The 17,021-nt window shown below is 46.3% G+C and overlaps 1 protein-coding gene across 2 annotated transcripts in view; it reads right to left on the reverse strand.

Annotated features, from left to right (window-relative positions):
- The window catches only part of XRCC1 (X-ray repair cross complementing 1), a 215,217-nt gene that overhangs the window by 178,984 nt on the left and 19,212 nt on the right, over positions 1-17,021 (reverse strand). For both annotated transcript variants that reach the window (XM_069201327.1, XM_069201328.1), the window contains exon 6: positions 16,320-16,431. In XM_069201327.1, coding sequence (XP_069057428.1) covers positions 16,320-16,431 — 112 coding nt within the window. The remainder of the gene's footprint in view (positions 1-16,319; positions 16,432-17,021) is intronic.

Genomic DNA, 17,021 nt, shown 5'->3' on the forward strand with positions numbered 1-17,021 from the left:
GGTAGCCCTTAAATACTAAATTTAAGGGCGTGTTTAGGTCTGGGGGGTTAGTAGCCAATGGCTACTAGCCCTGAGGGTGGGTACACCCTCTTTGTGCCTCCTCCCAAGGGGAGGGGGTCACAATCCTAACCCTATTGGGGGAATCCTCCATCTGCAAGATGGAGGATTTCTAAAAGTTAGAGTCACTTCAGCTCAGGACACCTTAGGGGCTGTCCTGACTGGCCAGTGACTCCTCCTTGTTTTTCTCATTATTTTCTCCGGCCTTGCCGCCAAAAGTGGGGCCTGGCCGGAGGGGGCGGGCAACTCCACTAGCTGGAGTGTCCTGCTGGGTTGGCACAAAGGAGGTGAGCCTTTGAGGCTCACCGCCAGGTGTGACAATTCCTGCCTGGGGGAGGTGTTAGCATCTCCACCCAGTGCAGGCTTTGTTACTGGCCTCAGAGTGACAAAGGCACTCTCCCCATGGGGCCAGCAACATGTCTCGGTTTGTGGCAGGCTGCTAAAACTAGTCAGCCTACACAGATAGTCGGTTAAGTTTCAGGGGGCACCTCTAAGGTGCCCTCTGGGGTGTATTTTACAATAAAATGTACACTGGCATCAGTGGGCATTTATTGTGCTGAGAAGTTTGATACCAAACTTCCCAGTTTTCAGTGTAGCCATTATGGTGCTGTGGAGTTCGTGGTTGACAAACTCCCAGACCATATACTCTTATGGCTACCCTGCACTTACAATGTCTAAGGTTTTGTTTAGACACTGTAGGGGTACCATGCTCATGCACTGGCACCCTCACCTATGGTATAGTGCACCCTGCCTTAGGGCTGTAAGGCCTGCTAGAGGGGTGTCTGACCTATACTGCATAGGCAGTGAGAGGCTGGCATGGCACCCTGAGGGGAGTGCCATGTCGACTTACTCGTTTTGTCCTCACTAGCACACACAAGCTGGCAAGCAGTGTGTCTGTGCTGAGTGAGAGGTCTCCAGGGTGGCATAAGACATGCTGCAGCCCTTAGAGACCTTCCTTGGCATCAGGGCCCTTGGTACTAGAAGTACCAGTTACAAGGGACTTATCTGAATGCCAGGGTCTGCCAATTGTGGATACAAAAGTACAGGTTAGGGAAAGAACACTGGTGCTGGGGCCTGGTTAGCAGGCCTCAGCACACTTTCAATTGTAAACATAGCATCAGCAAAGGCAAAAAGTCAGGGGGCAACCATGCCAAGGAGGCATTTCCTTACACAACCCCCCCCCAAACGAAAGAGGATGAGACTAACCTTTCCCAAGAGAGTCTTCATTTTCTAAGTGGAAGAACCTGGAAAGGCCATCTGCATTGGCATGGGCAGTCCCAGGTCTGTGTTCCACTATAAAGTCCATTCCCTGTAGGGAGATGGACCACCTCAACAGTTTAGGATTTTCACCTTTCATTTGCATCAGCCATTTGAGAGGTCTGTGGTCAGTTTGAACTAGGAAGTGAGTCCCAAAGAGGTATGGTCTCAGCTTCTTCAGGGACCAAACCACAGCAAAGGCCTCCCTCTCAATGGCACTCCAACGCTGCTCCCTGGGGAGTAACCTCCTGCTAATGAAAGCAACAGGCTGGTCAAGGCCATCATCATTTGTTTGGGACAAAACTGCCCCTATCCCATGTTCAGAGGCATCAGTCTGCACAATGAACTGCTTAGAATAATCTGGAGCTTTTAGAACTGGTGCTGAGCACATTGCTTGTTTCAGGGTGTCAAAGGCCTGTTGGCATTCCACAGTCCAGTTCACTTTCTTGGGCATTTTCTTGGAGGTGAGTTCAGTGAGGGCTGTCACAATGGATCCATATCCCTTCACAAACCTCCTGTAATACCCAGTCAAGCCAAGGAATGCCCTGACTTGAGTCTGGGTTTTTGGAGCTACCCAGTCCAGAATAGTCTGGATCTTGGGTTGGAGTGGCTGAACTTGGCCTCCACCTACAAGGTGGCCCAAGTAAACCACAGTTCCCTGCCCTATCTGGCATTTGGATGCCTTGATAGAGAGGCCTGCAGATTGCAGAGCCTTCAAAACCTTCTTCAGGTGGACCAGGTGATCCTGCCAGGTGGAGCTAAAGACAGCAATATCATCAAGATAAGCTGTGCTAAAGGACTCCAAGCCAGCAAGGACTTGATTCACCAACCTTTGGAAGGTGGCAGGGGCATTCTTTAAACCAAAGGGCATAACAGTAAACTGATAATGCCCATCAGGTGTGGAGAATGCTGTTTTCTCTTTTGCTCCAGGTGCCATTTTTATTTGCCAGTACCCTGCTGTCAAGTCAAAGGTACTTAAGAATTTGGCAGCACCTAATTTATCTATGAGCTCATCAGCTCTTGGAATTGGATGAGCATCTGTCTTGGTGACAGAATTGAGCCCTCTGTAGTCCACACAAAACCTCATCTCTTTCTTTCCATCTTTGGTGTGAGGTTTGGGGACTAAGACCACTGGGCTAGCCCAGGGACTGTCAGAGCGCTCAATTACTCCCAATTCCAGCATCTTGTGGACTTCCACCTTGATGCTTTCCTTAACATGGTCAGATTGTCTAAAGATTTTGTTGTTGACAGGCATGCTGTCTCCTGTGTCCACATCATGGGTACACAGGTGTGTCTGACCAGGGGTTAAGGAGAAGAGTTCAGGAAACTGTTGTAGGACTCTCCTACAATCAGCTTGCTGTTGGCCAGAGAGGGTGTCTGAGTAGATCACTCCATCTACTGTGCCATCTTTTGGGTCTGATGACAGAAGATCAGGGAGAGGTTCACTCTCTGCCTCCTGATCCTCATCTGTTACCATCAACAGGTTGACATCAGCCCTGTCATGGAAGAGCTTAAGGCGGTTCACATGGATCACCCTCTTGGGGCTCCTGCTTGTGCCCAGGTCCACCAGGTAGGTGACCTGACTCTTCCTTTCTAGTACTGGGTAAGGGCCACTCCATTTGTCCTGGAGTGCCCTGGGAGCCACAGGCTCCAGAACCCAGACTTTCTGCCCTGGTTGGAACTCAACCAGTGCAGCCTTTTGGTCATACCAAAACTTCTGGAGCTGTTGGCTGGCCTCAAGGTTTTTGGTTGCCTTTTCCATGTACTCTGCCATTCTAGAGCGAAGGCCAAGTACATAGTCCACTATGTCTTGTTTAGGCTCATGGAGAGGTCTCTCCCAGCCTTCTTTAACAAGAGCAAGTGGTCCTCTTACAGGATGACCAAACAGAAGTTCAAAGGGTGAGAATCCTACTCCCTTCTGTGGCACCTCTCTGTAAGCGAAAAGCAGACATGGCAAGAGGACATCCCATCTCCTTTTGAGTTTTTCTGGGAGCCCCATGATCATGCCCTTTAATGTCTTGTTGAATCTCTCAACTAAGCCATTAGTTTGTGGATGGTATGGTGTAGTGAATTTATAAGTCACCCCACACTCATTCCACATGTGCTTTAGGTATGCTGACATGAAGTTGGTACCTCTGTCAGACACCACCTCCTTAGGGAAACCCACTCTGGTAAAGATACCAATGAGGGCCTTGGCTACTGCAGGGGCAGTAGTCGACCTAAGGGGAATAGCTTCAGGATACCTGGTAGCATGATCCACTACTACCAGGATATACATATTTCCTGAGGCTGTGGGAGGTTCTAGTGGACCAACTATGTCCACACCCACTCTTTCAAAGGGAACCCCCACCACTGGAAGTGGAATGAGGGGGGCCTTTGGATGCCCACCTGTCTTACCACTGGCTTGACAGGTGGGGCAGGAGAGGCAAAACTCCTTAACCATGTTGGACATATTGGGCCAGTAGAAGTGGTTGACTAACCTCTCCCACGTCTTGGTTTGTCCCAAATGTCCAGCAAGGGGAATGTCATGGGCCAATGTTAGGATGAACTTCCTGAACAGCTGAGGCACTACCACTCTCCTAGTGGCACCAGGTTTGGGGTCTCTGGCCTCAGTGTACAGGAGTCCATCTTCCCAATAGACCCTATGTGTTCCATTTTTCTTGCCTTTGGACTCTTCAGCAGCTTGCTGCCTAAGGCCTTCAAGAGAGGGACAGGTTTCTTGTCCCTTACACAGCTCCTCCCTTGAGGGTCCCCCTGGGCCTAAGAGCTCAACCTGATAAGGTTCAAGCTCCAAAGGCTCAGTTCCCTCAGAGGGCAGAACTTCTTCCTGAGAAGAGAGGTTCCCTTTCTTTTGCTGTGTTGCAGTTGGTTTCCCAACTGACTTTCCTGTTCTCTTGGTAGGCTGGGCCATTCTTCCAGACTCCAGCTCTACTTGTTCACCCTGTGCCTTGCACTGTGCTCTTGTTTTCACACACACCAGTTCAGGGATACCCAGCATTGCTGCATGGGTTTTTAGTTCTACCTCAGCCCATGCTGAGGACTCCAGGTCATTTCCAAGCAGACAGTCCACTGGGATATTTGAGGAGACCACCACCTGTTTCAGGCCATTGACCCCTCCCCATTCTAAAGTAACCATTGCCATGGGATGTACTTTTCTCTGATTGTCAGCGTTGGTGACTGTGTAAGTTTTTCCAGTCAGGTATTGGCCAGGGGAAACCAGTTTCTCTGTCACCATGGTGACACTGGCACCTGTATCCCTCAGGCCCTCTATTCTAGTCCCATTAATTAAGAGTTGCTGTCTGTATTTTAGCATGTTAGGCGGCCAGACAGCTAGTGTGGCTAAATCCACCCCACCCTCAGAAACTAGAGTAGCTTCAGTGTGGACCCTGATTTGCTCTGGGCACACTGTGGATCCCACTTGGAGACTAGCCATACCAGTGTTACCTGGATGGGAGTTTGGAGTGGAACCTTTCTTGGGACAGGCCTTGTCTCCAGTTTGGTGTCCATGCTGTTTACAGCTATGACACCAGGCCTTTTTGGGATCAAAGTTTTTACCCTTGTACCCATTGTTTTGTGAAGAGGCTCTGGGCCCACCCTCCTGTGCAGGTTTTTGGGGGCCTGTAGAAGACTCTTTACTATTTTTAGTTTTGGTTGTCTCATCACCCTTCCCCTGGGGAGTCTTTGTGACCCCTTTCTTTTGGTCACCCCCTGTTGAAGTCTTGGACACCCTTGTCTTGACCCAATGGTCCGCCTTCTTTCCCAATTCTTGGGGAGAAATTGGTCCTAGGTCTACCAGATGCTGATGCAGTTTATCATTGAAACAATTACTCAATAGGTGCTCTTTCACAAATAAATTGTACAGCCCATCATAATTACTTACACCACTGCCTTGAATCCAACCATCTAGTGTTTTCACTGAGTAGTCTACAAAGTCAACCCAGGTCTGGCTCGAGGATTTTTGAGCCCCCCTGAATCTAATCCTATACTCCTCAGTGGAGAATCCAAAGCCCTCAATCAGGGTACCCTTCATGAGGTCATAAGATTCTGCATCTTGTCCAGAGAGTGTGAGGAGTCTATCCCTACACTTTCCTGTGAACATTTCCCAAAGGAGAGCACCCCAGTGAGATCTGTTCACTTTTCTGGTTACACAAGCCCTCTCAAAAGCTGTGAACCATTTGGTGATGTCATCACCATCTTCATATTTAGTTACAATCCCTTTAGGGATTTTCAACATGTCAGGAGAATCTCTGACCCTATTTATGTTGCTGCCACCATTGATGGGTCCTAGGCCCATCTCTTGTCTTTCCCTCTCTATGGCTAGGATCTGTCTTTCCAAAGCCAATCTTTTGGCCATCCTGGCTAACTGGATGTCCTCTTCACTGGGGTTATCCTCAGTGATTTCAGAGGTGTTGGTCTCTCCTGTGAGGGAACCAGCATCTCTGACTATTATTTTTGGAGTCAGGGTTTGAGGGACCCTGTTCTCCCTAGATAGGACTGGTAGGGGGGAATTTTCCTCCAAGTCACTATCCTCTTCCTCTGAGTTGCCACCCTCAGAGGGGTTGGCCTTTTCAAACTCTGCCAAAAGCTCCTGGAGCTGTATTTTGGTAGGTTTGGGGCCCATTGTTATTTTCTTTATTTTACAGAGTGACCTTAGCTCCCTCATTTTAAGATGGAGGTAAGGTGTGGTGTCGAGTTCCACCACAGTCACATCTGTGCTAGACATTTTGCTTCTAAAAGTTGGAATACTTTTTAAGAATCTACAACTGGTTCTAGAATCTAATTCAAACTTTTACAAACTTTTAAACTCTAAAAGAAATGCTAACCAGGATCTAACACAAGGCCCTAGCAGGTCTTTTAAGAATTTAGAAAACTTTTCAAATTGCAAAAATCAATTTCTAATGACAATTTTGGAATTTGTCGTGTGATCAGGTATTGGCTGAGTAGTCCAGCAAATGCAAAGTCTTGTACCCCACCGCTGATCCACCAATGTAGGAAGTTGGCTCTGTATGTGCTATTTCAAAGTAAGGAATAGCATGCACAGAGTCCAAGGGTTCCCCTTAGAGGTAAAATAGTGGTAAAAATAGATAATACTAATGCTCTATCTTGTGGTAGTGTGGTCGAGCAGTAGGCTTATCCAAGGAGTAGTGTTAAGCATTTGTTGTACATACACATAGACAATAAATGAGGTACACACACTCAGAGACAAATCCAGCCAATAGGTTTTTGTATAGAAAAATATCTTTTCTTAGTTTATTTTAAGAACCACAGGTTCAAATTTAACATGTAATATCTTGTTTGAAAGGTATTTCAGGCAAGTACATTAGGAACTTCAAATCATAAAAATTGCATGTATACTTTTCAAGTTATTGACAAATAGCTGTTTTAAAAGTGGACACTTAGTGCAATTTTCACAGTTCCTGGGGGAGGTAAGTTTTTGTTAGTTTTACCAGGTAAGTAAGACACTTACAGGGTTCAGTTCTTGGTCCAAGGTAGCCCACCGTTGGGGGTTCAGAGCAACCCCAAAGTCACCACACCAGCAGCTCAGGGCCGGTCAGGTGCAGAGTTCAAAGTGGTGCCCAAAACACATAGGCTAGAATGGAGAGAAGGGGGTGCCCCGGTTCCGGTCTGCTTGCAGGTAAGTACCCGCGTCTTCGGAGGGCAGACCAGGGGGGTTTTGTAGGGCACCGGGGGGGACACAAGCCCACACAGAAATTTCACCCTCAGCAGCGCGGGGGCGGCCGGGTGCAGTGTAGAAACAAGCGTCGGGTTCGCAAGGTTAGTCTATGAGAGATCTCGGGATCTCTTCAGCGCTGCAGGCAGGCAAGGGGGGGGTTCCTCGGGGAAACCTCCACTTGGGCAAGGGAGAGGGACTCCTGGGGGTCACTTCTCTAGTGAAAGTCCGGTCCTTCGGGTCCTGGGGGCTGCGGGTGCAGGGTCTCTCCCAGGCGTCGGGACTTTGGATTCAAAGAGTCGCGGTCAGGGGAAGCCTCGGGATTCCCTCTGCAGGCGGCGCTGTGGGGGCTCAGGGGGGACAGGTTTTGGTACTCACAGTATCAGAGTAGTCCTGGGGTCCCTCCTGAGGTGTTGGATCTCCACCAGCCGAGTCGGGGTCGCCGGGTGCAGTGTTGCAAGTCTCACGCTTCTTGCGGGGAGCTTGCAGGGTTCTTTCAAAGCTGCTGGAAACAAAGTTGCAGCCTTTCTTGGAGCAGGTCCGCTGTCCTCGGGAGTTTCTTGTCTTTTCGAAGCAGGGGCAGTCCTCAGAGGATGTCGAGGTCGCTGGTCCCTTTGGAAGGCGTCGCTGGAGCAGGATCTTTGGAAGGCAGGAGACAGGCCGGTGAGTTTCTGGAGCCAAGGCAGTAGTCGTCTTCTGGTCTTCCTCTGCAGGAGTTTTCAGCTAGGCAGTCCTTCTTCTTGTAGTTGCAGGAATCTAATTTTCTAGGGTTCAGGGTAGCCCTTAAATACTAAATTTAAGGGCGTGTTTAGGTCTGGGGGGTTAGTAGCCAATGGCTACTAGCCCTGAGGGTGGGTACACCCTCTTTGTGCCTCCTCCCAAGGGGAGGGGGTCACAATCCTAACCCTATTGGGGGAATCCTCCATCTGCAAGATGGAGGATTTCTAAAAGTTAGAGTCACTTCAGCTCAGGACACCTTAGGGGCTGTCCTGACTGGCCAGTGACTCCTCCTTGTTTTTCTCATTATTTTCTCCGGCCTTGCCGCCAAAAGTGGGGCCTGGCCGGAGGGGGCGGGCAACTCCACTAGCTGGAGTGTCCTGCTGGGTTGGCACAAAGGAGGTGAGCCTTTGAGGCTCACCGCCAGGTGTGACAATTCCTGCCTGGGGGAGGTGTTAGCATCTCCACCCAGTGCAGGCTTTGTTACTGGCCTCAGAGTGACAAAGGCACTCTCCCCATGGGGCCAGCAACATGTTTCGGTTTGTGGCAGGCTGCTAAAACTAGTCAGCCTACACAGATAGTCGGTTAAGTTTCAGGGGGCACCTCTAAGGTGCCCTTTGGGGTGTATTTTACAATAAAATGTACACTGGCATCAGTGGGCATTTATTGTGCTGAGAAGTTTGATACCAAACTTCCCAGTTTTCAGTGTAGCCATTATGGTGCTGTGGAGTTCGTGGTTGACAAACTCCCAGACCATATACTCTTATGGCTACCCTGCACTTACAATGTCTAAGGTTTTGTTTAGACACTGTAGGGGTACCATGCTCATGCACTGGCACCCTCACCTATGGTATAGTGCACCCTGCCTTAGGGCTGTAAGGCCTGCTAGAGGGGTGTCTTACCTATACTGCATAGGCAGTGAGAGGCTGGCATGGCACCCTGAGGGGAGTGCCATGTCGACTTACTCGTTTTGTCCTCACTAGCACACACAAGCTGGCAAGCAGTGTGTCTGTGCTGAGTGAGAGGTCTCCAGGGTGGCATAAGACATGCTGCAGCCCTTAGAGACCTTCCTTGGCATCAGGGCCCTTGGTACTAGAAGTACCAGTTACAAGGGACTTATCTGGATGCCAGGGTCTGCCAATTGTGGATACAAAAGTACAGGTTAGGGAAAGAACACTGGTGCTGGGGCCTGGTTAGCAGGCCTCAGCACACTTTCAATTGTAAACATAGCATCAGCAAAGGCAAAAAGTCAGGGGGCAACCATGCCAAGGAGGCATTTCCTTACAAAACTGCACAGAGATTATTGCGGCTAGCACTAATCCCTCTGCACCGTCACACAGCTACGTTTACATTTACTATTTCATGAGAACGCGGAGCACTTTACTGGTAATCCAAGGTTATTTTAATACAAATGAATGAGAAATCATTATGTAAATGACTATGGGTGTTCTGTACACCATTTATTCCAAATTTGTAATACCGTCTCTGTTTTTATTGCTGGAGTAATGGATTTATTTACTATGCAATTTATTAAAAAAAAGCTTGAAATTAAACTTGAACTGGCAGCACAGCAACATCTGGCTTAGTTGGAGGATTTTCTGTTAGATCATGTGTTTTTGTCTCAATGGAGGACAGCTGCAGCTCCAGCATATCAGCCATCCTACGGACCACGCTGCAAATAATGCACCTTCTTCTGTTTGTGGCCCATGGGACGAGTCTAGCTCAATTCCAAGTGAGGTGTCCAACCCTCTAGCATTTTATAAATCTAAGTACAATGTATCAGAATTATAATGAGGGGGAGAAACAGATCATTCTTCTCATCAGTGTCTTGGGAACCCTTTGTGTTTCTTGTACTGAGTCACAACCAAAAAGAAAAGGGAGCCTTTACTGACAGCTACATAAGGACAGACGCAAAGGGTTTGAGGCCGGTTGCATAATGACTGGTTGCACCTTTGAGATCTTGTAGCATGACATCAGATGGGCTTGGGACAATTTTAGTTTGGGGTCTGTCTTGGGAATCAGTTTGGAAGTCTGTAATTGAGTTGGTATGGCCCACAAATGGGTGTCAATGGCACAGAAAGTGTTGGGGAAGGCCTGCTAATAGTAATCCCTCTGGAGGTCCCGGTGTTTCCCATGGGTCCAAAGGAATGCCCAAAGCGGATGGAATCCTACTTAATATTTGCAGCACAGCCTCCCTGTGAAGCCGCTATCTACTGTGGAGTGAAAGATGGCCATCAAACTCTCAGTGGTTGGGACATACTGAGGAACTGTTTACAAAACCGGGTACTTCAAAGTTTAGCTTGACACCCTTGTATCTTCACTTTCGAAATAGGTTGGAAGGGTGGGATAGAGTGCTGCTTCGGCACTTTATGTTTTCATTTGGACTTTGACTTAAAGTCTTAGAATGTTAAGTGGACTGTGTCAGGGACAGTTATAGTACCAAGACTTTCCCCACAACTTTCAGTGGGAATAAGACCTGTGCTTCGACCACAACCTCTTCTTGTTTTTGGTGATGTAGAGATTCGTCACCCAGACCAAGATCAACTTCAAGTTCATGAGGGTTTTGGATAACTTAAGAGTCGTAATCAGAGTCGTGCTGGACTGACCACACAAGAATTGAGCATATGGTTGGGTATGAAAGCTAATTCCCTGTTGCATGCTGTAGGTGAGATTAAGGGGCATATGTACGAACACTTTTTCCCATAGACACAGAATGGGTAAAAACCTTTGCTACATCTGCCCTAAGTGTACAGTAGAAAGATATGCTACGATTGGAAGATTATTTAAGGACATTTTTTGGAGAAGAGCTCTGGAATTTCACCAACAAAAGAATTGTGACAAGTGAAAATGTGTTGAGGAATGTGCTACTGTCTTACAGGGATAAAGTTTAAGTAATTTTACAAGACTTGTGATAAGAGATCATAACTGAACTAATAAATTCTTTAGACTGGCTTTCGCCAGTACTGATTTTCCTTAAGGAATCGTGGAATTTAATTCCTATGTGGAGCTGTCTTAATGACACAGTATGGGTTGACAGTTTCCCCTTGCCAAATTTCCAGGATTTGTCATTTGTGGCAGGAGCATCTGTATTCTCAACAATCAACCTAATGTGTACTTACCACCAAAGTGAACTTCAAGAGGATTCTCAACATTTTACAGGCTTCATCGTGCCTGAAATGCATACCAATAAATATGTACGCCAGTTCGGATGGCCAGCGCATCTGCAGTGTTCTAAAGATCGATGACTGAAATACAGAAGGGTGTTGACTGGGGAAGAGTTTTCCAAGCTAACATTCTAGTTTTTGGTCAAGGCATAGAGGAGCATGACAGCAAATGGAGGAGGTGTTGCCCATATTCTGGAATCCAGGGTTAACTATCAAGCACGAGAAGAGCAATTTTGAGGTTGAGTACTGGGGACCCAGAAGCTGCAAGTTGGAAATAGTGCCAAAGAATGACCTATCAACAAGGAGCAACTGATGTCAGTCTTTGGCTTGAATTAATTTTACGCAAGCTAATAGAAAATTATTCCAATAAATGTGGATCTATTTCATGATTTGTTCAAGAAGAATGCAGGGTATAACTGGGGTCATGAGCAGAATAGTTGTTTTGAAAGTATAAAAGAGGAAAATGTGAGGGGTGTTTAAAACCTTTTGTGAGTAGTAAAAGGTGTAATGTTTTACAATACTATTATAAATATACAAGCCTGCTACAAACAAGCAGTTGTTGCTTCTCAGCAGTGTAGTGAAAAAGATGTTTTGCTGTGATACAGAGAAATCAAAGAAACAACATGAAGCCCATGTGTATAGCACAAGCTTGAATTTATTTAGCCTGTCACATACGATTTCAAAAAGACTAGCTAAACCAGATTTCTTCAAACTGTCGAGAATTCGGACTCCAAAGGATTCAAGAGATATTTGAGGACACAGAATTGCAAAAGATAGTGGTCAAGTTGTAAGCATATGTCCCTAAAACAGTAAACCCTGAGGGTGAAGAACAAGTCTAAACATAGCAAACCAAATGCTGAAGAACACCATGATTCTGCACCCTTCACCCCCAAAAGACAGTGACACACACTTGATGCTCGCAACAGCATGTGGCACTGAAGGGGCCAATATTTCAGAATCCTTTGGTGTTGAGGTTCAAAAAAAATTTGCTACCCACGCCACCTCTACTTAAGATAGGAGGAATACATAATTTCTTGATTGCAATTTCTCCTAAAAGAGGAGATAAATGTAGTGCATTTTTTCATTCAGAGGGCATAAGAAAATATTCTACACAAAATACTTTTTTTGTTTTTAAACCTCTGGAAAAGATGGAGCATTTTCCAACTAGATTCTGACCAAAAGATGGATGAAGTGGGCTAACAGTATAGATCTGTACACAGCAAGCAAAAAAGCAGACCGCGAGTTCTTAATGTTCCATTACTAACAAATGTTACCACTGGATAATGCCTCCTATCTTAGTAGGACGAGAAATAGCTTTGGAATCTTGGTTGCCCGTAATTGCCTATTCTTTTTTCTAGCTTGCTCTGCATTAGTCTGATGGGTGTGTCTAACCGCTGATTCCTCACTTTGGGAATATCCCTAGGCTCCAGACTGTATTTGGAGATTTTCAATCGGAGTGCCCCCATGGGCTGGCGGGTAACAGCGTGCGGCTCTGCGCAGGCTTCACACCACCCCAGACATGACCGATCGAAGCCTCATCAGTTCCATCCATGTGTGCTGTGCCTGTTCTTTTCTTTCAGCGACCTTTACAGCAGATTCAGAGCGCTACTCCCACTGCTTGTTCCTCTTACGGCGACTGTAAACCTTGCAGATCGTGTGGTAGGGACTCCTGTTCCCAGCCTGAAACCGTGCCGAGACTGAGCTATCAGTAGCGGATTCTCACTTCTCAGCCACTAACACTTTAAACCTTTGTTATACTGTATTTAAAATGTATGTAAGATCAAATATATTCCACAACATCAATCTTGTGGCCCAAATAGCTGTATAGTGGTGTGTTCTAACCCCCCCCACACTGTTTCCACATCCAAATACTTGGATACATTTTTGTTTTTCCTTTCATATCCACCATCACTCGCACACATCACACCGTTTACCCATCCCCACTGATCCCGAGGCTGCTCTCTGCACACTGTGGCAAAATGTCCCTTCTTTTTGCATCAGGTCCCGTCTAGTCTTTAGCAGGGCAGTGTTCTTCCTTCGTCATGTGAGAAATCCCCAAGTATGGCAGTGTGCAATCTATTAGAAATGCTTAAATTACATCTTCGGGATGCTCCCCATCAGTGTCCTTCACTCATTAGTGATCAAGGTCAACCAGGTCATAAAACTATACCTGTGGGATGATCGAAAGTCAGGACTGAAGATGCCCAAACTATATTAAATCAAGCACTTCTGTAGGGCTCTATTTCTCCATCTTGGAACAAACCTGTGCTGGACCTGTGCTGGACTGTGCTCTGACTGGGGCAGATAATAGGCCTTGGCAGCAAAATAAAAGTGGCCCTGAATATTGAAATGGATAGTGAAAAAAGTTTTCCACATTTGGATACCGGGGCAGTTTATACTTGTAAAGGCAGACTTATAAGTGTTTTGCAGGGCGTGGGATACCGCATGCATTTGTATTTGATGTTGCAAGCATGGTTTCATGTAATATCAAGGAACTCAACAGTAAAAAACAGCCCATAAAACAGGTCAACAGACAGACACAAAAAAAGCACAACCACGGCTCACACGGACCTTGCAGACCAGCCCACCGAACACTGCGTAACTGCACTGTCAGCCAGACTGAGCGCTAGGCAAAAACATCAGAATGAATGATCACTGAACATGCCTGGACACTGGCGAAGACATGGCCAAACATCCTGTGTGGTTGCCGGAAAATGTCAGTTAATACAAAGGTGTTTGCCATGGATCACATCTAAGAACCTACTAACAAATCACTATGAACGAATGGCTGCTTAGGGAACAGTGTAGATCTGCTAAACAATGGAGAGGCATCTTACTGGACTAAAGAGGCTCCTTTACGGAACACTGTCGGGCTCAACATGTCTTCTGAGCTTTGGCGAGCTGAATTTCACCTTAATCCATTCATAAACTGTAAACTTCGCACTTGTATAGCGCACTACTCACCCGTTAGGGTCTCAAGGCGCTGTACGCATACCGCTGTGGAACCCCTCCTGGCTTTTCCCTGTGAGGCACCCACTCCTGGGCAGCCCCAGGGTGAAGCCAGGCATTGAAGCGCTGTGAGGGCCGTTGTGGAGATTAAGCAAGCTATTGCCCAGAGTTACAGAGTGGGACCCAATAATTAGATTAGGCACCGAGGCGAGAATGATCTGGTCCAAGGGAATTGAGCCCAAGACCCACCGAGGCGGGAATTGAACCCTGGTCCCGGGCCAGATCTCTGCAACAGGGTCTGCCGCTCTAACCATTGTGCCACACTTCTCCATTGCCATTCATAGATGCAATAACTTTAGCTGCACCACTGTCTCTGCTACAGACTGGACACATGACCGCACACGGCATCAGCTCCTCAATCTCCTGCAGAGACTTGTGTGTTGAAAGCTTTTCCAGTGCAATTCAGCACCTGGCTGAATAAACACAGTGAAATCTCTTTAAATCGCTTTTATAACTAGCACCATCAACAAACGAGTAGCAAATGTGCCTGTAATTCAAGATTCAGTCTCAACCTGTAGCCCAGAGTACTGCTATCCTTATGTACTGGTATAAAGCAAAGTATGCTCAGTCTATGATGAGAGGACATTTAAAGTTACCTTACGTAAAAACCTGGAATCACCTATCTATGGAAGTGCAACAAACTCGCACCAGACAGTATACTCGGCTACATTAGCTAAACATGCAGCCACCTGCGGTTTAAGACTTGTTATTACCAGGTTTTAAAAGAACTTTGAGAAAAAACAAAACATTTTTTTAAAATCTGCAAACAATGACTAAGACCTCTTTAAGAAACAGTTTTACAGAAGTTTGGTTTTACTTAGCTACATCATTGGGCAACACTTGACCAGTCTACAACTCACAACACCATGGGACTTGATAATACAATACCTCAGCTTTCATTTTGGTCTGTTCGAGCTGGGAGAAGTGTTACAATCATAGACGTATAAAAGGAAAACCTCAGGCTGTTGCTTCTACAATTACAGGGGCAAAAGGTCGGCTCATACCGTATGCTGCTGCCCAGGTCTCAACAGCAAGAGTTAGAGGTTTCTAGCCCCTGTTATTCATTGTCTAGGGTCTGTATTTGCAAAGAACACAGCAGCCTATGTTTCAAATGCTCTGATAGCCACTTATGGAGTGGCTTTGTGAAATCAACAGACAATAAGAACTAATGTAGGTACTTTGCATGGCTTGAGCCAAGGGGATAATAATCAAAATTTCAACACGCAATTGACCAAGCTAAAAGAATCCCTCTTGCCCAACAGATACTCTTTTTAAACTGGATTTTAAGAGTTGTTTTATAATAATTAGTTTTTAATTAACTAGTTTTAAAGATGTATTCATAAATTCGTTCTACGCACATTGAAGCTCTGAGAGACGCCAGAGGCATGAACTCTGAAACACCAACAATTAAACTGTCTTCAATACCCAAGGAACCGCATTTAAAGGAACGCAGGCAAGAAGAAGTTCAAAGGAGAATTTAGAGGAAGTCTGGTTGATGCTACAGAAGATTTACAACAGAGGTTGAAGCAATCCTGCTAGAAGTTGGGCTCTTCAAGATTCTATATGGATGAAATTGGTCCACCCAGAGATTAAACAAAATTTGGAACTGAAATCCTATTGATGGAGATGTGGGAACAGTACAGGTGCACTGTACACATTGTGTTGATTCACAGCCCTTTACATAAATATAAAAAATATGACTTGCAATGTTCAGGTAAGTGGACTGAAGTTGATCGCATCAGCCTCGTTGGCAACATTCTTCACTTCTCAGCACACACTCAAATGACTATAATGTACTTGTGATAGTTCACGTAATTGCCACCCACATTATATAATTAGTGGCATGACCTCTAGGAGTTGCTCATTTTCTCAACAAATTCCTCTCAGTGCTACTTGTGTGCATGCTACTAGCTGTGATAGGTATTTGCTCACCCCCTGATCTCCCACTTTCACACGGTACCATCTCTATGCCTGACACAAACAGGGACCCTACAAAGGACTTCGGGCAATATGTACGAACACATTTTCCCATTGACACAGAATGGGAAAAACCCTTTGCTACATCTGGCCCTTCCTTACAAACTGTGCAAATGAGAGGGGCTTATACTTTAGCAACCTATACTGCTATGGAGATAAAGCTGGGTAGAGCTCAAGGATAGTCCATTTTTGGTGCTTCACACTTGCAGTTTTGAATTTTAAGATGTTTTAACACTTGATGTTTGCTTGCCAGTGGATACCGTGTGATTGATCAATAAAATAATTATTATCCAGGAAACGAGAACAAAGGAAAAGGGTGGCATGACAGGAGAAAATGAGGGATGCAGTGAAAAAAGCAGAAAAGGGAAGAAGAAAGTCAAGAAGAGAAAAGGAGGAGAATAAGAGCAGAGAGAGAGAGCAGAGATGCAGGCAGGGCGAGAGGAGCAATAACAGACTGATGCCCTCACCTTTTGGGGAAGGAGTGCTAGGCTTGCTGGCCCGGTTGAAGAAGAGGGCGCCAGGCTGTAGGGAGCTGCTTTCCTCTTCTTTCACTTTGAACTGACCCAACTTGGTGACCTTCTGCAGAAAAACAAAAGAGATCAGCAGAGCGGCTGCAGCGCAGAGACTGGATTCAAGCCACGTGGCAAGTCACTGAGCAGATGGGGCGTGCTTCCTCTAACAGCCTAGGGCAGGGTTCTGCAAAGTCGGTCCGGGAGAGCCAGGTCCATGCCAGGTTTTTAGCATATCCACATTTAGTAAATTGTAGATTTCTGAAACATCTTTTTTCTAAAAGTGGATATGCTAAAAATCTGGCCTGGACCCGGCTCTCCAGGACCGACTTTGCAGAACCCTGGCCTAGGGAAGCTACCGGGGTGTCTCGGTCCTTCGCATATTACGGATCGGCACTGATGATCAAGTATTTTATACCTTCCGCTTCCAAATAGGTTTCAAGGCATTAGACCACCTTACTTTCATCACACATAGTCAACTATCGGGTTAACTAGCAACCTAGAAGTGAAGACTGATGTGCTGGTAAAGCGAATAGTCCTCTTCTCCAGAATGCCACGTCATTCACCTTTAAAGAAGACTGGCTTATAGTGTGAAAAACATGTGTCAGCCGGACTGCAACAACCCGCTTTGCCTTTCAGAGATAAGCCAGACAGGTGATA

The sequence above is a fragment of the Pleurodeles waltl genome, chromosome 7 (genome assembly GCF_031143425.1).
Source record: "Pleurodeles waltl isolate 20211129_DDA chromosome 7, aPleWal1.hap1.20221129, whole genome shotgun sequence".
Lineage (NCBI taxonomy): Eukaryota > Metazoa > Chordata > Amphibia > Caudata > Salamandridae > Pleurodeles > Pleurodeles waltl.